This window comes from Protomyctophum bolini (genome assembly GCF_963924005.1).
Source record: "Protomyctophum bolini genome assembly, chromosome: 7".
NCBI classification, from domain to species: Eukaryota; Metazoa; Chordata; class Actinopteri; order Myctophiformes; family Myctophidae; genus Protomyctophum; species Protomyctophum bolini.
In genome coordinates, this window is record NC_137868.1 from 30227661 (window position 1) to 30252179 (window position 24519).

Sequence of the window (24519 nt, forward strand, 5' to 3'; positions counted from 1 at the left end):
ACAACTTGCCACTGGAATCAACAAAGTGTTGGAAGGCGGCTTAGGAGTTCAGTCTACTGCATGTGTAGCTTTTGTAGCCTACAGTAGGCCTATATTTATTATTTCACATTTATATTTAAAGAGCATATATTTTAGTTTATTCATAATGTGGAATACATGGCGACTTTTTCAGCTTTTGTGAGATATTCCTATACTATTTGTGCATTATCTTGTTAATTCATTCATGTTATGGTACTAGCACAGTTTGTTCTGACCTTGCATTATGATTGGATGAGAGGCAGAGATGAGAGTGCAAATGATCTCCTGATAACAGCACTAAACTGCAACTATATACACGTACCTGTAACATCGCAATGACCGCCAGATGTCAGAAACAACACAGAGTGAAAACTGAATATTTACACAAACATATTACTCACTCACTGTATCCTAACATACCAAACTTATCGCTGAGTTGTTTGAAAACATGCTTTTGCCAGAATGCTGCAAGTCAAGAGCATACTGTAGGCCTACTTCACTAATGGATATCCCTATAAAATTATGCTGTAACTGTATTTGGTATGGCCTAAGTCACCAAACAAACACTTTGACTAAGAGGATGAGTTTTATGTTCACTACTACAGTCTATGCATGGTTAGTTTGTATTGACTTCACAACTTTGCTAGATATTGTGTAAGGATGTGCTGTGCTGAGACATCTACAATAGAACTTACAGTATGCAATGTATACTGAGTGATTATAACGTCACATTGAAAAAAAAAAAAAACTATAGGAAGCTTCTTTATGATAAGAACTATAGGAGGTTCACATGCAAGGTTTGCAAGGTGCGTGTGCTAGCTATATAGCCACAACTAGACGGGCTACATTATGTAGGGTGAAATTATATTTGCTGCATTCACGTAAATTTCATCACCAGTTCATGTCTGCAGGTTTGGATGACAGAAAGTAACCTGAATAAAAATACTTCTCGAAGCTTTGCTGAAGGAATTTGTTAGAATCAGATGCCTTTAGAGGGTAACGGGAATGCACTAGATCCAAGAGAGACCTCCTCTTTCATTTACCACATGCAGGTCATTAGATTATGCCTTGCGTAGTGCAGCGTGTGTTGTTTTTCTGGAGCGTGTCTACAGAAACAAATTGTAACAAATTGTGACATGGTTGTAATCACAACCATGTCACGTCCGCTGTCTGCAGACACCTACACGGGTGCGGCAAGTATAATCAGGCCTTATAGTTGCCCATACTGAATTGTACTGCAGGACAAATATATGCCTCAACATCAAGCTTTGCTGTCGGGGCTATTTAGTATTTACAGTGACCCTGTTCAGCACGAGCTCAGGTAGCTTAAAGGTACTTTCACACTGAATAAAATAGCAAATGGTCTTTTTCATGCTTCTTTTCCACTCCAAGTCCCCTCCTGCTCAGTGGCAGAGACTTGGTGACTGCAGGGGTAATGAATGCAGATGTCTGAGGAGATGGCTGCTGTGAGGTGATTAGAGGAAATGGAGCCATTTGTCATAAGGATTGCTCTGCAGAATGAGATCACAGTGAGGCTGGCTGATTGGAGGTATACTGCCATAAGCATACAGGAGCACGGTGATTATTCCAAAGGCCTGGGACAGTGACGAAGAGTTAATTTACAAAAACAGATATCTCCGTTTGTATTATCCCTAAGTCATGTTTCTCTTTGTGTGTGCCATTGTGCCTGTATGCGCCAGGGAGTATGAATCAAAAAGGCTTGAGACTTGAAACTTGCTTGAGATACACAGTAAGCCTAAAACTTCTGTGTTTTCATTATCATATTTGTTTTTGTTACATTATTGTTGCGTTGTATTGCATTTTAATGCATCACAAATTGATTAGAAAAGTCAAGACAAAAATTGTCCCTGGAGAAATTAAAGATTGATTTATTAACTAAATTCAACAGGACAATAGCCTATGTTCATGTACAATATAATATGACCACAGCTGTGAATAGACAATGATGTACTGATGCCAGTAGGGTCCTTTAACTGTACCGTGTGTCTGGCTGTCTCAAGCCCTGCCTTGTCGTTTAAAGTATAATTTATACTCTTGTGTTGCTTGTCAAAATGAACTGATTTTCACAGTGCGATCGACACTGATGTGCAACAGAGGATAAATAAGGTTGTGGTAATACAGACTGTTCAGTGGATTAACCAAATCTGTCAAATTGCCATTTTAAAATTAGTTCATGTTGATGTTATGACTCAACAAAATGAGAACTTTTCATCTTGACTATCGCCAAGCAAAACACATGATCCCTTACCATATCTGCACAACCCTAGATTCAATAAAAGGCATTGTACAAGCCTTGTGTTCCATGCTTTATCTGCTCCTGCAAATGCATTCAAAGAATTGTTCGGAAAATGATAGATGGATAGATATTTGATGGGCTGGTTACTACAGTGTCTACCAGCTGTCTACACAATAGATGACTAGCAGACTTTAATTCCTGATCAAAGTATTGGCACAGACAGTTCCCAGAAGGTGTGTAGCTTGCCAAACTTCTGCTGCAGTTTATTATAGAGGGCTAATCTCTATAGCAATACATTCATGTTCGCTCATGCTCTCAAATCTGATAGTGGTGAATGGAGGAAGTGTGCACCAGACAGAATTCAATACACACTGTCAGCAAAAAAAGTGTCAGTTTCTTATACCCTCAGTACCACTCAGGATGCTGCTGTGTACTGGCAACAGAACCAGTGGGTTGCCAATGGTGAGGCCAAGGGGAGCATGAACTATGCTAACTGACAATAGATTGGATGGAAGGAAACGAGAGAGGGAGAGGAGAGATTAATGTGTGTCACTGAGTCAGTGAAAGAGAGAAAGAGGCTGGCAGTAAAATATATGAGCAGATGAGAAGGAATGAGAGAGAGAGAGAGGGAGAGAGAGATAGAGAGAATACGAGGGAGAGCCATAACATATAGACAAGGTGTTTCAGTGTCAAGATGTTACTCTCGCTGGGGTGCCTGCCTGTTGGCTCAGCTCAGCCGGACCATAAGCTCCTTGTGAGCGCGAGGCTCCGGGTTCAAATCCAACGCCTCTTTTGTTTTGCATGTCTCACCTCTCTCTGCCCTTGTTTTCCTCCTGTCTCTCTACACTGACCTATCTTTCATAAAATATAACGATTCCCCAAATAAACTAAATAGAAGCAAAAGGAAGATAGAGAAATAGTTTGGCAGATGGCCACGGTGCCGTACTTGTGTGGATTTGTTATAGATAACAGTAAGTAGTACAATAAAACCAAAAAACAACTCGCACACATACGCACGCACACACACACACACACACACACACACACACACACACACACACACACACACACACACACTGACACACACACACACACACACACACACACACACACACTGCAATTTCAAAAGCTATCAGGAGAGAATGTGTGTATGTGTTCCTTCAATGATACAGTATATAAAACAATTACGTAACATGCATGCAAGTGTCATAATTATTTTTTTACGACGGTAGTTAGAGCGAGGAGGAATCCATTGGTATTGTCTCCTTTCAATAATTTGTATGTGTCTCCGTACCGTACAAATGTGAGTACAGTGCTTCATTATGGAACATTGGAACAGCTTTGATTGTGTCTTTCATTGCTCTCTGAATAGCTCCATAAACCAGTTCTCTCACTTTCACTGTCACTGAACAGTGTAATAGTCTTGACCATTGTTGTTGTTGTACATGTATGTTCCATATCCATTCCGTTTTATATTATTTATACACAGATCACTTATTCAGAGGTTGGTGTGTATATGTAGGGTAAGAGTCACACAGAATCATATATTGGGTTTTCACATTACTGTCCCTTGCGGTTTGTTGTGTTGTGCTGGCTTGTGTCATAAGTTATTTATGCATCTCAAATGTGGTCAGGGGTTAGAGCAAGGCCAAGGACGTAGGGTGCAAGGCTGCAAGCCACTGACACACTTATTATCAACACAATGGAACAAGTGTTTAATATCACCATTGCTTATGATAGATCGTTGTGTACAGTGGCATGACTGTGATACATTATGGAAAGCTGTAGGCTGCATCTTAATTTATGTTTAAAAATATAAAAACAAACAAGACAAAGTCTAGTAATAGGCCTAGCAAATAGGTGTGATGTTTGAGAATAATGCCGCTCTGTATTATATATGATCATACTGTAAAGGCTCCAAGAATCAGACAACAGTTTTATGTATTACCCAAAGTCTCCAAACACCAACCAGGCAGTGCAAGAATATTCACAGTGATGAACTGTCCAAAAATTAAGCACATCAAAAATAACACAGGCAAGGCTAAAAGTACAGCAACTTCAGGTAACTACCTTAACGTACTGCAGCTACACCCTTCCATGAAGGGCCCCAGCAGCTCTCTTCCTCGGCTGCTCAATATAGCTTGCTCAGACCAAACTGAACTCCTCTCTGCAGATTCAGCCACCATTTTAAATCAGGTGGGTCATACCAAGAACACTCACAGTAATTAGTATCATTAACTTAAACAAGGCAAACTAAGGCCCATACGTTATACACCATTACTTAAACCATATACAATTTACATTTCATATTTCAAGCACCAGAGAGAGACAGGTGACCAACAATCAATTGAACATCCTGTTTAAAATAATTGCAATTTCCATGCTCAGGAATTCAGATATACTGTAACTAGAGACACACAAATATATAACGCACCACTCCCCACAGTCCAAGCTGGCCAGCGATAATTCACTAGAAGAAACTGTGTATTCAGATGAGTGTGTGCACATTGTCCCTGCTTGTCTCTATAGACCGATTCGGAAACGGGTCTCATGGTCGCAGGCAACTTATTTCCTGTAGGTGGAGACGACATATCTACGGTGTAAACAGTCGGCTCTTCTACTAAATTGAATGGGAAAGTGACTGATGTTAGTCTGCTCAAATGTTACTCTTTTAGCTGCTTTTTACTAACACTAACTTTACAAAAATGCCCAGAACATCGGGATGAACCTGTGTAGTTTATGGCTGCTCCAACAGTAGTGGCAACATTCAACTTTGGAAAGAAACGGAATGTCAAAAAATACACCGCAGTGGCTGAGACCAGAGCCATAGAGCACCGAAGTCTGACGTCAATATCGGTAGAGGGCGCAAATCCACAGGTACTTTTTATTTGCATTGTTATCCCCATAGGGGGATTTTCGATCGCCTCATAACAGACTGACTGATCATATACAGTATGAGTGACTGACTGTCATAAACGATACAGAGACACCTCCCTGACAATAACGCCAAGACAGTTTGTTTATTTTTGGACCACAATGCTTATAGTAGACGATATTAAGATCACCCCATGTTATTCTCCATAGAGAAATTACTTCCGTGAACCAGGGGGAATCGAGGGGATGAGCGACTGACGTCAGGACTTCGGCGCTCTATAGAGTAATGGTTGAGACGAAGCAGTGAAAGGTCCTGAAAGATACATAACGTCAGTCTTACACAATACCCAATCTTTCTGTTGTATGAACACAAGGCTGCTGTACTTTAAATGCTTAGTATGAGGTATAAAGACAAACCCTGTTCCAATCAAGACATAGAATTGTATAGTGTGCGATTCTCTGGGCCCGTTGAGAGTTGCTGAGGGATGGGGTGTTCATGCAGACATTGCCTTGCGGCATTAAAGATTTTTATTGGCGAGCTTCACAAACCCACTGCTTTTTGCCCCACAGAACTTCTACCTGTTCCTGCCAGACTTCCTGACTTTAGACAAACCTCAGAGCTCAGAATAGTGAAGTCATAACGGATCGGACCTTCAAGTAGTTGACTCTCTACTAGTAAAACATTTGTTTTGTAACACCCCTACCCACCCCCCGGTCAGTTATTGAAACACACTTTGCATGTGTCCAGGGGCTATATCCAGGTCAAGGGTTGCGGTAGTAGCCAAGTGTTATTTTTTGCTGTAAGCCACACTGTAACAACAATATGAGAGTAACCTGATGAGATGAGCTCACCACCACTGCCCCCTAACACCCCTCCAACCACCGACAGCACTAGTTGAAGGTCACAGGACTTCCTGATCAGGACGGAGACGTTTGAGGACAAACTCTGTCTGTCTATGAAAGACAGGGACTAGAAAGAAGTGTGTGTGTGTGTGTGTGTGTGTGTGTGTGTGTGTGTGTGTGTGTGGGGGGCGAGAGAGACAAAGAGAGGGAGACAGCGAGAGAGACAGACAGAGAGAGGGAGACAGAGAATGACACAGAGACAGAGCGAGAGACGGAGAATGACACAGAGAATGACACAGAGAATGACACAGAGAATGACACAGAGACAGAGAATGACACAGAGACAGAGAGAGATTTGTCTCTATGTTGTACAGTATAGAGGCAACATGAGCCTGCTGTTATTCTTGTCTGGGTTGTCACACAGTGAGTGGACCCTGGCAAACTGCACATCATATAATGCTCAAGCTAAACATACTGTACATCGTCACTTCAACAACACCGAGTAGTAGAGTATAGTGACAGACCACTAGGAGCACAACATCTACTGTAACGCAACTCAAGTAGGCCTGGGCAAAAATCTATTGAAACCAACATTTATATTAGAAACTTAATTTATCTTGCTTTGTCATGTAGGTTTTGATTGATTGATTGAATACTTTATTGGACAGAAATTAAAACAGCATGAGGTACAGGGCCACATTTGAACTAAAATAATGTTTCCATTGTGGTATTATTCAATTCAACTACTTCTATTAACACCCCTAAACTGAACACTTACACAAGCATTGATTTAGTGGTGGACCCAGCCGTATCCACAGCAACTGGCGGCCTGTTTTCTTTTTTAGGTACCCCAAAAACCTGGGAAAGTAGTACATCCTCACCTCAGAGGAAACACTATTCTTAGAGTCCTGCAAAGGATGTCAGTCAAAGCACTGCTCTGTGAAACATAAGCCAAAAGACACGAACACACACATACGCGCACACACACACACATACCTGTAGTGTACACGCGCACACACACACACACACACACACACACACACACACACACACACACACACACACACACACACACGCACAAGCACAAGCACACACACAACCTCTCTCTCTCTCTCATTCACCTTCTTCTCTCACTCTTTCACTCTCCCTCCCTCTGTTCCGGTCAGATGTAAGTGAACTCAACCCCACACTTCCCCTGTGTTGACGCTGCTCCCCAAGCCCTCACATTCCAAGTCAGACCGAGTCAGACCAAACTGAGCCAAACCAGACTTATCACGGGGGAAGAATGTTTCCCAGTTCTCTCTGTTTTCACACAAACCCACAGTAAGATATCCTGGTCCCTGGGCGAGAACAGAAGCAAATACTGTGAGAAGCATCTGAAATCCATCAGTGTCACTTTACTGCACAGTAACATCTACAGTAGTAACTCACAGTAACTCACTATTGTCAATTTTCTATTTTATACAGTTGTTGCATTTTAGATGTATTGGAATACAAATATGTGACTGTCAACAAAATTGTATGGAGAGCTACAGTAGCTTCCTTAGTGTGAAGACACTGAATGGCTGCTCTGATCTATCCTGTATTCCTGTTAGCCATGCTTATAGTTGCAAATTCAGTTCAACGTGTCATCAGGCTTGTTCCGAAGCAATCACACTAGGATATATGTTAGCACTATCAGTACTAGTTATTGAGCATGAGCTGTCTCTACTGCTGCATAAGACTGAGCATCAACATTACACACTTTTCTAAAGCATAATGTATTAACCTTGCTCGACTAGGCCATACCATAGCAAAATGCCTGGTTCAAGCATTGACTGTCATTAGCCACAGAGGCAATGACGCCTGGAGACAGAATAGGAACTTAGGAAGGTTCTCAGTTCGATCTATGACTCCCCCTGGGTTAGTGTCAAAGTGCTCTTGATGACAGGTGTCTTGCATGGTTTCCTCTGCCGTCACTGTGAATGTGAGTGTGAATGGGCCAATGCAATGCACATTGTAAAGTACTTTGGATAAATGCGCTATATAAACGCTCCATTTACCAACACAATGTCCTCTATATTTAAACGTATGAACATTTCGCTCAACGAACACAATTGATTTTCAAGTAAAAAAAAAAAGTGTTTAGTTTTTTATATCCACTTGACAATCTGTCTGTTTTGGCGAGTATAAATTAGTCTTAAGCTGTGCAGATGCTCCATGGATGGGCTAGTCTGTTGTCTGTAGGATCGGAGCCAAGGGATTGGCAGGAGTACAGCATCAATCACAGTGCACAAACAGCACTAGTATGCATGTGGGTTCATTTTGGGGTTAGGAGTGCTAGATCATTGATACTTTCAATGAAGCCTAGTTTGATATGCATTAGGCCATGGACCCCCGTTTGATATTGCCATATATATATATTTTTTTATCTCTGAAACCCCAATCTACATTGTAAGATCCTCAATGTTAATTTAACTTGGCATACAGACACGTAAAGTCCCATTTGTTTCATAACTATGAATCATTTAGCTGTTGCAAAAAAGTCAGTTTAGAATCGGCATTTAGCACCATACTGTACAATAGCTCACATGTTTTAAATTGAGTAAAATTAAGCTTACCAGGAGGTAACCTGTACTTTCCTTGATGTAGAGAATTTAAGTAATTTAGAAATATTACTTTGTATAAACTTAACCAAATATTGTTCCAGACTGTGAACATTAAGTGGAAGTACCTTGAAACATTTTTTTAAGCACACTGCCCATCTGCCTCTTGTGTTATATTACTGGTGACGCAGCCAACACCAGGCAAGATTAAGACAAATATTATAAAACGACTTCAAGTGTTGATACATGTCATGGAGTCTCCATTGTTTACCATTGTGTTAGAGATCTTTGAGAAAAGCTGCTTTGTTTTCAGCTTGAAGCACTGAAATAGTCCATATAGACTGGCACGTGACTGCTCTGTTAGGAGGCCAACTGGCAGGGGAATGGCATACATTATCTGCCATGTACCAATGTACCTTTTTCCACCAGACCAGGATATAATTTAACGTCAAGATTTTGGGCACAAACCTGTTTTTGGTTTTGTTTTGCATAATTTATTTCATACAAAATTCAGTTCACACAAGACACTATTCAGATTTGGCACTTGTGCCTGCGACATTACACCCTGTAACCTCCATTATGCTGCATTCACATGGAATCAGGCAAGTGGTAGACGGCAAACGGCAAAACTGCTGGACGGCACGGAACGGTAAATATTCCGTTTACACTCCTGCTCCCGTCCACTAAAATGAAGTCTGATTGCGGTCTACCGCTTGCCTGATTCCATGTGAATGCAGCATTAGGCTACACAGCATTTATCCAAAGAGACTGCAGTGCAGAAATACAGTAGGTTTACATGTAGAGATGTCACATTTATTTTGTTTATTTATGTATGCTACAGCAGTAGTTCCTCTACTCTACCTCGAAGGGTAATCAAGTTGAACAAGTGTGTTCAACTTGAGCAACTTTAGTTTTTCCAGCTTTCAGAATGTAAAGGGGGTGATCCATCAAACCTCCAGTAACATTCAGCTTTTTTCTGCTACAGAATTTAAATGAGCTCTTAGCTCTACTAATACAGCTATTACTATTCTAGTGTCAGTTATACTCTACTGTACATGCATCATGGCGCTCATTCAGTTTATTTTTGCAAGGCAGGGGGCAATTGACCCTTTGTCAAATCCCATTGGTTGCTGTTGCTTGGTTGGACAAAAATCCTCTCTCTTCATCCACTTCCATTGAAAAGTTGACGTACGGCCAAAGGTCACGGCCTGGCGGAGACGACAACAATATTCTCTCCTCCCCCTAAAAGGAAATCCAAATCCTTCCTCATGAAGTTCACATTGAGGTGAAACCCAAACCATAACTCACTGTTCTAGCTGCATGTGTTAGATCTTCATGGTGTCTTTCCAACAAACAAAAAAATAGAAGTCTGCACACTGTAACTTTGTAAAGCTCCCATGCAGTCAAGGCTTTATTATAGATTGTTTTCCAACCAAGCCTATTGGGAGGTGTAGAAGGACAATATGTCAAATCAAATATAATGGTGAATATCATAATAGTAAGTGAGAAAAGATTCAGACCAAGGGAAAGAGGCAAGAAAGAGAAATCAATTACAGATAAGAGGGGACCATAATACATAATCCTATTTGCATTCTCCCTGTGGTGTTGGGCCATATCCCAGGAATGCACAGCTGCATTATTGCACCTTTTATTTAACAAGATGAACCGTAGCCTCCCTATTCTGGGCATGTCATTCAGCAAAAATTAAAGAACATTTCTCAGAAAATAGCAGATGGTAAATAGCAGCGTTGCAATGCATTGTGTTGAGCTTGTAGATCCACTAATAGCTATTATTTGATGTACAGTGAAGTACAGGTTTTATATGGTTTACGTTTACGTGGTTAATACGTACACCTTGTACGGAAAGAGAGAGTCCTCAATATGAGAGCTCTTTTGAGTAGCAGCAAATCGCCTGTGTACTGTATGTGGTGGCAATGCAAATGATCTCTGACAGTGTCCATGACAAATTGCTGCACCATTACCTACACCAGGGGTGGGAAACTTTGACGAAGGAGAGGGCCACTATATTTCCACACTCACTCAAGAGGGCCACATTGCATATTACGTTACTTAGCAAAAATATTTGAGCTTGTATATCAGCTATTGTTGCTATAATTTGAATTGAAATCCTGATTTAGGTTTTTGTGCTATTTTAATTGGAATCCTGAAAAGTTTAACATTTATTTAATTTCAAATGCCTTTAATTATAAATGTAGTTACCAGTATGTTAACTTTATGAACTATATACAAATACATTGGACATGAGAAAGTAACATTTTAATACTACTCATTAAGCTACTCATTTAGACTGAAGTAATTAAAGCGGATCATGTTTGCAAATCATTAATTAACCTGAGGGCCACATTAAGTGAAGGTGGGGGCCGCATGTGGCCCCCGGGCAACCAGTTGCCCATGTATGACCTACACCATAAGCTATCCGCGTAGTTCACATACATATTGTCATGAGTGTCGTGACTCGTGAGTTATCATCCTGCATCAATCTCTGCAATACTCTACACATTCCACGCTATCATTGTCCTGTTGATTGATATGTGAACAAGACATCTCCATGAGTGAGTGTGTGTGCGTGTGCGCACGTTCATGTTTGAGTTTGCCTGTATACGTGCCAGTGAGAAATGTGTCTGCTTGCGTGTGCGATGTGACAGGGGCATGTGCTGCTGAACTGCTAGTGTCCGTGTGACATATACCTATCATGTGATCAGGTTGATGTTGTCACCTCGCAGTGATCACATTGTCCTTCTGCCCACGGAGGACCGTTGACAGTGTTGTCACCTCGCAGTGATCACATTGTCCTTCTGCCCACGGAGGACCGTTGACAGTGTTGTCACCTCGCAGTGATCACATTGTCCTTCTGCCCACAGAGGACCGTTGACAGTGTTGTCACCTCGCAGTGATCACATTGTCCTTCTGCCCACAGAGGACCGTTGACAGTGTTGTCACCTCGCAGTGATCACATTGTCCTTCTGCCCACGGAGGACCGTTGACAGTGTTGTCACCTCGCAGTGATCACATTGTCCTTCTGCCCACAGAGGACCGTTGACAGTGATGTCACCTCGCAGTGATCACATTGTCCTTCTGCCCACAGAGGACCGTTGACAGTGTTGTCACCTCGCAGTGATCACATTGTCCTTCTGCCCACAGAGGACCGTTGACAGTGTTGTCACCTCGCAGTGATCACATTGTCCTTCTGCCCACAGAGGACCGTTGACAGTGTTGTCACCTCGCAGTGATCACATTGTCCTTCTGCCCACAGAGGACCGTTGACAGTGTTGTCACCTCGCAGTGATCACATTGTCCTTCTGCCCACAGAGGACCGTTGACAGTGATGTCACCTCGCAGTGATCACATTGTCCTTCTGCCCACAGAGGACCGTTGACAGTGATGTCACCTCGCAGTGATCACATTGTCCTTCTGCCCACAGAGGACCGTTGACAGTGTTGTCACCTCGCAGTGATCACATTGTCCTTCTGCCCACAGAGGACCGTTGACAGTGTTGTCACCTCGCAGTGATCACATTGTCCTTCTGCCCACAGAGGACCGTTGACAGTGTTGTCACCTCGCAGTGATCACATTGTCCTTCTGCCCACAGAGGACCGTTGACAGTGTTGTCACCTCGCAGTGATCACATTGTCCTTCTGCCCACAGAGGACCGTTGACAGTGTTGTCACCTCGCAGTGATCACATTGTCCTTCTGCCCACAGAGGACCGTTGACAGTGTTGTCACCTCGCAGTGATCACATTGTCCTTCTGCCCACAGAGGACCGTTGACAGTGATGTCACCTCGCAGTGATCACATTGTCCTTCTGCCCACGGAGGACCGTTGACAGTGATGTCACCTCGCAGTGATCACATTGTCCTTCTGCCCACGGAGGACCGTTGACAGTGTTGTCACCTCGCAGTGATCACATTGTCCTTCTGCCCACGGAGGACCGTTGACAGTGATGTCACCTCGCAGTGATCACATTGTCCTTCTGCCCACAGAGGACCGTTGACAGTGTTGTCACCTCGCAGTGATCACATTGTCCTTCTGCCCACAGAGGACCGTTGACAGTGTTGTCACCTCGCAGTGATCACATTGTCCTTCTGCCCACAGAGGACCGTTGACAGTGTTGTCACCTCGCAGTGATCACATTGTCCTTCTGCCCACGGAGGACCGTTGACAGTGTTGTCACCTCGCAGTGATCACATTGTCCTTCTGCCCACAGAGGACCGTTGACAGTGATGTCACCTCGCAGTGATCACATTGTCCTTCTGCCCACGGAGGACCGTTGACAGTGTTGTCACCTCGCAGTGATCACATTGTCCTTCTGCCCACAGAGGACCGTTGACAGTGTTGTCACCTCGCAGTGATCACATTGTCCTTCTGCCCACAGAGGACCGTTGACAGTGTTGTCACCTCGCAGTGATCACATTGTCCTTCTGCCCACAGAGGACCGTTGACAGTGTTGTCACCTCGCAGTGATCACATTGTCCTTCTGCCCACGGAGGACCGTTGACAGTGATGTCACCTCGCAGTGATCACATTGTCCTTCTGCCCACGGAGGACCGTTGACAGTGTTGTCACCTCGCAGTGATCACATTGTCCTTCTGCCCACAGAGGACCGTTGACAGTGTTGTCACCTCGCAGTGATCACATTGTCCTTCTGCCCACAGAGGACCGTTGACAGTGTTGTCACCTCGCAGTGATCACATTGTCCTTCTGCCCACAGAGGACCGTTGACAGTGATGTCACCTCGCAGTGATCACATTGTCCTTCTGCCCACAGAGGACCGTTGACAGTGTTGTCACGTCAGGCGCTGAAAGAAGAACGCCGGCAGATTACTGATCATGTGTCAGACATGATGTCTTTGGTTCCATGATTCTCCTGCTGTGAATTGCAAATGAAAATCCTTACTTCTCGGTCAATATGCATTTCTGACATGTAGTCCTGTGTCATTTTACGGGGCATTTATGTGCAGAAGTAAAATGGATTGCTCTCATCGTGGATGTGTTATGAGCCACCAGCCGCCAGACCACCAGACCATGATTGACAAGCTTTATTTTCTGCCCGGCAGACTTGTAAATGAGCGGCTGTGCAGTGAGAGGAAATGATTTTGTTTGTGTGTGTGTGTGTGTGTGTGTGTGTGTGTGTGTGTGTGTGTGTGTGTGTGTGTGTGTGTGTGTGTGTGTGTGTGTGTGTGTGTGTGTGTGTGTGTGTGTGTGTGTGTGTGTGTGTGTGTGTGTGTGTGTGTCACAGTGTTTCAACAATTACAGTGTGTAGGGCAATCATTTCAGTTCTATGTTCTATGGGCTGTTATAACATATGAACTAGGCTAAAAGTAGCGATGGCACTGTAGTTGATAAGGTTATTGCGACGCAGTTAACTATGGAATCTAGCATTTCCCGTCAGTGTTGGTTGGTCAACCCAGACAAGCCCCCATAGGCCTATATGGTGCCCAGGTCATCGTGACATCAGCCCACATATGGTGCCCAGGTCATCGTGACATCACGTGACATCATCAGGGATGGATATCCTTGATGTCATAGGAAATGCAACCTGCTGTCGCAGTTAAGCCCATATATGGAGATCCCTGATGTCATCAATATTGGCCAGCAACTCTACATCTGACCTCAAACCTCAAATCCTTAGATCTTCATATATGGATATATGTCAGAACCGGTTCTGACATTCCATATGTTGATCCTTCCTCTTCGATGACTCCCTTTTGACTTATACCTGTCCATTGAAACTCTAGACGGGCCTGCCCCAAAATTATTAGTGCATTATTAGTGCAAAATTATTAGTGCTCCATACTGTATGGAGCTGACCTGTTCTGACATTCCATGTGTTGATCTGAACCCTGTATCAAGACATGCTCCTTATATGGCCAGTACAACATACATATAACTTGCTGTGCTGGCTCAGCAAAATGCTGAGTGTTCATTTTGGTCATCGCAAATACAGCTATTTTCAAAAAAGGCTGACCAATTTAGGAAAGGTTGCACACTTTTACTTTGCTATCATTTGATGGCAATACTTTTGTATGTTTACTCCATTAAAACTTTGAATACAGGCCATATAGTGTATTTCTGCATTGTAAAAGGAGAACGGTGTACTTCAACCACCACTGACTGCAGTGCACACAGACCCAGCCCTGGAACCCAGAGAGCTGTGGTTGTAGACAGGCTGGGGAGAGAGCTCAGTGTTGGCCATGTGCCAGGCCAGGGCCAGACTTTGACATGAACTGCAGCTTTACAGACTGAGGAATGTGGCTGGGCACACTTCACACACTCACTTCACACGCACGCATGCACGCACGGCCGCACGCACGCACACACACACACACACACACACACACACACACACACACACACACACACACACACACACACACACACACACACACACATACACAGTCTGCAATGGCAATATTAGGACAGATTTCCATCCACCAAATACTTTGTGATAGACAAAAGCAAACAATATACAGCAGAGAATGGATCCTGTTCTTTTCATTGTTACACTCCATTCACAGGTGTGTGTGTGTGTGTGTGTGTGTGTGTGTGTGTGTGTGTGTGTGTGTGTGTGTGTGTGTGTGTGTGAGAGAGAGAGAGATAGAGAGAAAGTAATGGAGCGAAAATATGGCATCAGAGACACAAACAGAGATGCTATGAGAGGATATACTGTTTTAACAAGAGATGCAGGTTCACCAATGCAATTTAGACGTCTCCCTGGCTGCAGAGAGAGAGAGAGAGAGAGAGAGAGAGAGAGAGAGAGAGAGAGAGAGGGAGATAGAGAGAGAGAGAGAGAGAGAGAGAGAGAGAGAGAGGGAGATAGAGAGAGAGAGAGAGAGAGAGAATGGAGACATTATTGCTACATCATTCCTGTTGTCTCCTCTCAGGCTGGGCTGCCTGGCGGTGACATTATCCTTGAGTCAGGCTTGTGTCCAGTCAGGCCATTTCCTATAATGAGCTAATATGCTGTGCCGGTCGTCCAGGCCTGACCGCTGCTGCTGCTGCACCGCTGAGTTCCTCAGACCTGGCGGGCTGAAATCTATATTATATAGTCTGTCTCACGGTGTCCTCTGTGTTCATTTAACCCATTTTGACCTGAGATCAGATTCTAAAAATGTCAGTTTCTATGTTGTTCTTCAATTTTTCAAAAATAGCAGACCTACAAGCTCGTAGCGTGCCACTCGGTGGCGTGCTATGAGCTTGTAGATCTGCTATCTTTCAATAGCTAAAGCATAACATAAACATAATGCTAGCACCAAAAGGTGTTCCCGCCCCAAATGGGTTAAAACACAATGCTCTGTATTTATCTTTCTGGCCTCCCCATTCTCTCTTCATTCATCCCCTTCTTCTTTCCCGTCATATTATCCTATTCAAAATGAAAAGTCATGATTGTTTTGAAAGTTATGTAACATAAATATACTTTTTTGCTGGTGAGAAAATAATCATGTTTGAGTAATTGCCGACTCTGTTTTCCATTTTTTTAATAGCCTATATCAGAAGGGTTTTTCTCAGAACTTTGCAGCAAATTAAGGATTACTGGATTAGTAGTTTCATCATGGCGTGTGTGTGTGTGTGTGTGTGTGTGTGTGTGTGTGTGTGTGTGTGTGTGTGTGTGTGTGTGTGTGCGTGTGCGTGTGTGTGTGCGTGCGTGTGTGGAGAGAAAGGAGAGAGAGAGAGAGAGTGCACTACTGTCGCTGACTCGCTGCCAGATGCAAATTAGGGGTATCCAATGACATCACCCTCTAACTGCAACTGCAGAGAGAGAGAGCACCATCCTTCTCTCCCTCCCTTACAGTTCGCTCTCTACAGTGCTCTATCGCTCTCGCTTAGCTCTCCCTATCGCTCAATTTTAACTTACTATGCTGCTGTTGTATTGTAGTTCCTATACAGATTCCTACACAATTAGTGTGTGTGTGTGTGTGTGTGTGTGTGTGTGTGTGTGTGTGTGTGTGTGTGTGTGTGTGTGTGTGTGTGTGTGTGTGTGTGCGTGTGCGTGTGGCCGTGTGCGTGTGCGCCTGTTGTTCCATTGTGTTCCTTGGTATTAACTATGTACCATCTGGTGAGAAGGCGGGGAAAATAATTAACACCAGCAGACCAGACCAGACAAGACAATGACAGATAACCTACAGTACATCAGTGTTTCTCACCCCCCGTTGCACTGAAAGAGTATAAATGGAAACAAATGGCAAGGGTCAATTTGGACAGTAAGGGGTTCATTCTGAACCCCACTCAAGGAACTCTGAGGGTCCCTGGACCCCACTTTGAGAACCACTGCAATACACAGCTATAGTATGATAAACAACGATCAATATTATTGCCAGTCCACAGGCTTTTAATATTGATTGATGATTTTAGGGTTGATGCAATGGTTTATAGACTATTCATGTGCTGGATTCAAACTTTAATGCAAGGTAGCACAGTGACATCCCTAAAGTAATTAATTTAGCTATTGCAGTTATATTTGTTTGGATGGAAAATAACCAATGTCTAGTTATTTTATGCTAATAATAATGGTAATAATAATAATTATTATTATTATAAGTAATTAATTACAGTCTTTATGATAACAATTTCCACTTTTGGTCCAATAATGGTGTCATTTTGATTATGGGTTGAGTGAATGATTGTTTAATGGCATGCTGTCTAGTGTCTATGCAAGTGAAATAAATTGGGATCATCTACAGTAGTTCATTATTGTCCATTTCTCATTTGCACTGCAAACCATGCTACTGTACGTATATAATCTAAGACATTTTGGGAAAAGTAGCCTTTTCTCCATCTTGTCTTATAATGACAATTGACAGGAAAGTAATCTGTTTTCATTAGAAACAGAAAGTAATTATTTACTTTTCTGCATTCATACATAATTAGCTCAGAACGTTAAGGTGAACACATGGCGATACTTTCTTTCTCAGATACATGCTTGCTCAACATGTACTGTAGACTGGGTCAAACCAGCGACCATCTTTTTTTTTTAGATATTACTTGGGTTTTTTGCCTTTTAGGTAGACAGGAAACGGGAGAGAGACGGGGGAGAAGACAAATAGCAAAGTTTGTCGGGATCGGGACTCGAACGCATGACACACTGTCATGCTGGATTACCAGCCATTGTGCCTGGACCGCTAAGCCGGCCCTGGCCCAACCAGCGATCTTCTGATTCCCAGACAGCCTCTCTCTACCCACTCAGCAACAGCCGCCCCAAAAGGCTTGTGTCCGTTTTCAATAGGCTTTAGGCAACTGTTAATTTAAGCATACCTTAAGTAGGTGGTTGTGACTGTTAGCTCCAAATCTCTGGAGATGAGAGGTTTTAACTGGGTCTGTATGATTGACTATGGCTGATGACTCTATTGACAATCAGCTCAGTGCCTCAAGCTACCTGGTTTGGTATCACTTTCATTATGGCGAAAGCATGCATGGGTCCCTTTATAGAGAAAGCATTGTTGTGGAAACAAGCTGCTAGGCTTCAGCAGAGAAAGATTTAGCTTTGGTTCATTTGAACTATAGAATAGCATTTGATCTATGAATCTTTCATTGTGTCAACCATCATTTGAAATGATAAGGTAAAAGATTCACATTGTATGAGTTGTTAAGTCTTTGCATGTACAGCATGTGCATGGACTATAGTGAACTCTTGCTGTCCAATCACTGGTTGACACTAGAAACAAAGCAGATCCTAGTTAGGTGAGTTAAAGATAAATAGCTGCATCTATAATAACAGGACTTGAGGAAAGTGCTACGAAATGTTGTAAATGGCTCCTGGAGGTTTAGCTGACTTATCATGTTAGTTACTTAGCTCTCTTACTGTGCATTCTATAATGTCTGTACTAAAGGAACTGGATATATTGAAGGCCTACAACAGAAGTTTGGAAGCTTGCATACAGTAGCAGTATTTCCAATTTCAGCACTACAGCATTTCCCAATAAAATTAAAAGTAGAGGCAGTTGTGGATAGGCTTCTTAAGATCCTTGGCTCTACTATACTAGTCTTTGTTGTTTCGGTGTGTGTACATCATCTGTGATTCAGAAATCTGGATTCCATAAATGTCCATTCTTTACAATCTAACCTCTCTGTGTGTCTCTGTTTCAGGGTTTCATCGCAATGAAGACATGAAGGCCATTGATGTGCTTCCCATCCTCAAAGAGAAAGTCGCCTTTCTTTCAGGTACAATAAGACACCATTCATCCCACCCTGGGAAGTGACAGTGGAAAGATTTCAATGGAATAATCGATAATTTAGCATAGCTGTACGGATGGCGCAGGGGTAAAGTAGCTGCCCACCACTGTGGTGGCAGTTGTTCGATTCCTCCAATAGGCTCTATGCACAAATACTTTCCCTACTTCCTTCACAGGTGTTACCAATGTTACCAAATTAAGGCTCTGTTCCATTTTGTGTACAGTGGTTCTCAAACTTTTTTTATTTCAAGGACCCCCATAACTCTGACAGTCTGGAACCAAATGGACCCGTAATTCCATTTGTACACTCAGAGTCAGAGTTCTATCGATGCAATAGCAACTCCTACAGGTTAGCTGGGGCGTTTGGGGAGGCATGGTAACGCCCCGCCTGCCTGTGATTGGTTAGCTGGGGCGTTTGGGAAGGCGTGGTAACGCCCCGCCTGCCTGTGATTGGCCTACCGTCACTGCCCGTCTTGACTGTCCTCCGAGACGCGAGGTTACTGAGTCCGTGGTGAGATTGAGAAATAAATAATAGGCTACAAGAGAATGACAGCTTGGCACGCACGACAGAATGCAGCCTTGTAACTAACTTGTACGTTTTATTTTTGTAGAAGAGGCCAACTAATATTGTTTATGCTGTTTGCTTTGATTGAATAATTGATTGAACATGTATGTTGTACTATGATTTGATTTGGGTGTGTTCTAAATAAAGTGATGTAAACTAATACTATTACACTAAAGGATAAAGATGAAGGGAAAATAGACCTTTTTATAGTACAATAATGTTTCAAGTTTACACATACAAACAAATTACACAATAATCAACACAAACACTTTATTTTAGAACACAAATCAAATCATATTATGGCGTGCATGTTCAATCAATTATTCCATCAAAGCAAACGGCATAAACAATATTAGTTTGCCTATACAGAAATAAAACTTGTATTATTTCCCAACACCACGGATATCCTCGCATTAGATCCACCTCGGAGGACAGTCAAGATGGGCAGTGTCGGTAGGCCAATCACAGGCAGGCAGGGCGTTACCATGCCTATGCTCACATATAACTATGTTAGGATCCTGTGCTGCTTCGGTCTCTCAATTTTGGATTTCAAAAAAGTTCCACCAACTCTGGCAATATGCAGTGTCCCTTCATTTGTCCCAAACAAAACAATCCACCAGTCTGAAAGCATGTAAAATGTGAAACTGTGAGATTTGGTTAAGAATGTTTTTTCTCAATGGTGGCTTTTGTTTCCAGGTGGTAGAGACAGACGGGGAGGTCCAGTTCTCACGTTTCCGGCACGGAGCAACCATGACAGAATACGACCGGAGGATTTACGTAGACTCATAGCTTACCTCGCTACAGTCCCCAGGTAAGGTACAGTGCACTTCAATATGCACGCACGCACGCACGCACGCACGCACGCACGCACGCACGCACGCACACACACACACACACACACACACACACACACACACACACACACACACACACTCTCTGCATCACATTCACACATACATGAAAATGGTTTCAAAACAAAAGATTAGCTTGAAGAAGGTTTACAAATGTAAAATGTTTTATCTGCAATTAGAAAGAACCTGCAGTGTCCTGCACACAAAATAAATGTATGAAACAGCTGCACAACAAAGCACTAAGAAACTTCCAAGAGACTGGAACTTGGCTATTTTAGTTATATAGGCTAAATAGTTACATAAACACACACAGACACGTAAGCATGCACGCGCGCGCGCACACACACACACACACACACACACACACACACACACACACACACACACACACACACAGTCCTCAACCACTGGCATTATCCACACTATACTTTCCAATCCCATCCACTTTCTCTTTATCTCAAACTGTCCCACCTGGCTAGGCCTTCAAAGGAGGACACTGGAATAAGGTTCCCCATATCTGAAGCGGGACCTGCCTGGGGCTATGGATTAGCTCCATGATGGTTTAATTTATCATTCTCTGTGAATGTTCAACCTCTCCCTTTCTCACATTCTACACACTTTTCCATCCATCCCACACTTTTGGACAAGCCATCACCCACCCATCATGTACAGGTTACCTAGCTTGTGACTGCATGCTGTGAGAGAGTTATGTACGTATGTAACATATTGTTAAGCACTTTCATGCACCTGGCTTCCCTTTTGTGGCATGATGTCACTATAGAGGGTATGTGTATTCATAAAGTGAATGGCAGATCGAGTGGCAAATTGAGTGGCAAAGTGAGCAACACATTTTTTGCCACTCAGTAGGCATTCTCGCATTAACGTCCGGGTGTGATGATGATGTCACACGCATACGCTCTATAGATGAACATTTTGAAAATCTTTAAAAGAAAATGTCATAAGATGCTGCGTTATTCGTTGTGTGATGTTCTTTAAGTATTCCCTGTAAAGCAATAAGCCACAAGAGGTCTCAGGTTACCTTGTATTTTATAATGGCTGAGAGGCGTGGTGACACGGCGCTCAGCGGAGTGTCTCCAAACCTCACAGACATTATAAAATACAAGGTAATTTCGGACCTTGCGTGGCTTATTGCTTTTCTAAAACGGTTACAAACATAGCAATATTAACATCATAAAACTATTCCTACTTCACAAAAGTAGTTACACTTTGTGCCCACCAGAGATAGCCAGCAGTCCAGCCAGGTTATGTGTTTACGACAAACTTTGCCAAACAAACACATAGAGAAAAACAATGTACTGTATGTGTTAGGTTAGTCTCATGGTACCTAACATTCAATAGAAATTCTTTTTTTTTGGATTCCAGATTTAGCTGATATGTCTAGTAGGGCATTCACTTCTAGTACGTTTTACTAGTTGACTAGTTGCCTAGTTTACTAGTCGACTAGTTGTTTCATTTGAAAATAAATATTTGTACATTTAAAAACTGTGTACATTGGTGACTATAATCTACCTGATCTTGAGGCCTACAAAATCGGGGGGAAAAATATGTTTTTCTTATCAATTAGTCAACTAGTACCACTACCAACAAGGTCGACTAGTGGATTTACTAGTCGACTAGTTGAATAGTCGACTAGTTGCTTAATGCCCTACTATGAACATCACGTCAAAAATGATAGCGAGCTAGCGAACAGCTGGGAGGTGCTTGCTGTCTTTAGTCTTTACAAGGCCGCCCAGAGCCTCATTTCATTCACAATCCTATGAACGCGGGCCATGCTTAGATGCCCGCACAGCCAGGGTTTGTAAGGAAATCAAGCACTTCCCTTCCATAGTTCAGCTACAGAGATGCTGGATCACTGTAACGCACCTGGGATTGATATAAACTGATTTATATCATGACATTTACTACGTGGTCTAATCAGAAACCAACCAAGTATTAGGACTAACAGTTTATCCCCAAAATTACTTTTTTCCATCGACCCCTTGGATTATGTTTTTGTCGTATTCCTAAGCCAATCATTTGATGACTTTGACCAGCAGTGGTTCCTTATGGAGACACAAAGAGTCTCTTGTGCGTCTCCATAGCACTCTGTGCTGGGCCTCCACATTAGAGGTTGACAGTTAGAAAACACTTACTGGCTGTTGTTCAGTTGTGTTGTGTTTTGTTGCGCTCTCAATTTCCCAGGCCACCCAAGCTTCAGACTGACCTGTTGTTGCTCACGCTTGCTAGTTTGTTTGTAGTTTGTTGGAGACTGTTGTCTCTTGTATTTCACTACATCAAGGTTTTTCTTTGTTTGTAAGATGGTCTTGCTTACATAGTTACATTGTCAAAATGTAGCTTGTGACGTTGTGAGTACACAGTCTGGTGAGTTGTGGTTGTGGAAGACCTCACATCATTTGATGTGTTGAGACATAGAGGTGAGGTTTGAATCCTCTCCACCAGGAAGAATAAAGAACATCTTAAGATATCTGCATGTTTTTTGCACTGAGAATGAACGAATCTTCCATTCTTCTATTTCCTCCCTTTTCCCCTAATTTTCTCTCATTGTCTCCACCATGTTTTGCACCCTGTCCGTCCGTGTCCGTCTGTGAACAGCTAATCTCTGCCACCGTTTTTCACATGAGCGTGTTATAGCGCCACCAGGAGGCAAATCTTCGCAAAACACTTTTGTTTTTACAGTACAACTACAGATTTTGTCCAAATATCATGCAAACGGTACACAGTCTCTCTATAGCCATTACATGAAACAGCTCTTTCACAATTTTCATACTCCAAGATTGGTGTCAAAAAGGTTTGCATGAGTGCTGCATTTTTAACAAAATGCCACAAATCATGAACGCAGCGACCGCTTGTGGTGAAACTGCATGCATATTCACACTAGGCTGAGCAAGAAATGCCACTTGACATTTTTCAAATCAGCCTCATGGTGGCGCGCTATAAAGACAGAGTAACTTCTTCAACTATAACAGGACCAATCCGCATAAAACATTGTATGCACACTCCCTAGAGGCCAAGGAGAAATATCTGGTCTGCATTTTTCAAATCTGCCTTTTAGGAGCCCAGCTTATGTGAAACACATTTTATTTCTCTTTGTGATTCTGACATAATAACTCCTCTACAACACACTACAAGTTCCAGCTACTGTAAGTCTTTGTCTATTGGTTATTAACTGCTACTTCTATGATCACTCAATACCAAGCAATGCATTGCACGCCCACAACAAACGTTCCTGACCTGGTGGAGACCTGTGCTCCGAGGAGCACTTTTTATAGTTCCCTTTCTTTCTCTGCTCTCTTTTTCTTGCTCACTCATTCTGCCACCCGCCCCCTCCCTCTTTTTCTTTTTGAATCTCTCTGCTGTTTTTCTCTAGCCATTTGGCTGCCAGTGTGTTTCCAGAGAGTGAGGTCAGAGTGAGTTAGTGCAGGAGGGCCCATGCCTGTTTCTGTCTGCTAGCTAGACACCGAGATTAAAGCCTTTTAACACTGAGAAATAACCTTTTATGGACTTATACAGCGCCACGACGCCTGGTAAGCAAAGGAGAACATTTCAGTTTAATTCTTCTTTTATTCCCCCCCAGGTGCTCTGCTGAGGGGATTTGTATGCTATGGCGTTTTTTCATTTGAAAGTCGTTCTCTTTTCTTCTCTTCACTTGACTTTTTATTTTCCAAAGGCTAATGTTGTTTCCCTTTTTCTCTGATTATGCTACACAAGCAGAGATGTATTCATCATTCGGTAGCTTGAAGGGATGTCTTTTGCATCAGCCTTGTTGTGTTGTTGAAACCCAGAAGCTTTCTTTTTAACTTCACCGTCAGTGAGATTTATCATTTCATATGTCCATGTGTTTATGCCCATATACCTTTGTTAATATCATACCTTCCATTTGTTTGCAGTTCAGTCAATGTTTTCACTCCACACCATTTCCCATTTGTCCGTATATCATTTCATGTGTCCATTAGCTAACCTAGTGTGTGTGTGTGTGTGTGTGTGTGTGTGTGTGTGTGTGTGTGTGTGTGTGTGTGTGTGTGTGTGTGTGTGTGTGTGTTTCAGTGAGGAGGTGGCCAGACATGGCTTCACAGTCATCGTGGACATGCGTGGTTCTAAGTGGGACAGCATCAAACCGCTGCTGAAGATCCTCCAGGAGTCGTTTCCCTCTTGTATCCACGTTGCTCTCATCATCAAACCCGACAACTTCTGGCAGAAACAGAGGACAAACTTCGGCAGCTCCAAGTTTGAATTTGAGGTGGGTGTGAGCGCTCTATTATTGTACTTCTCACAACAATAACACTCTTTTCTCATCTGCAGCATTGAACTGTTGTGTTTG

At 42.8% G+C, this 24519-nt stretch overlaps 1 protein-coding gene across 3 annotated transcripts in view; it reads left to right on the forward strand.

Annotated features, from left to right (window-relative positions):
• Positions 1-24519, forward strand: part of triob (trio Rho guanine nucleotide exchange factor b) — a 147530-nt gene that overhangs the window by 32433 nt on the left and 90578 nt on the right. For 2 of the 3 annotated variants that reach the window (XM_080768879.1, XM_080768881.1), the window contains exons 3-5: positions 18679-18753; positions 20026-20140; positions 24246-24438. In XM_080768879.1, coding sequence (XP_080625005.1) covers positions 18679-18753; positions 20026-20140; positions 24246-24438 — 383 coding nt within the window. Of the gene's footprint in view, positions 1-18678; positions 18754-20025; positions 20141-23602; positions 23726-24245; positions 24439-24519 lie in introns of those variants that run through there. The other variant, XM_080768880.1, reaches the window with a different exon arrangement.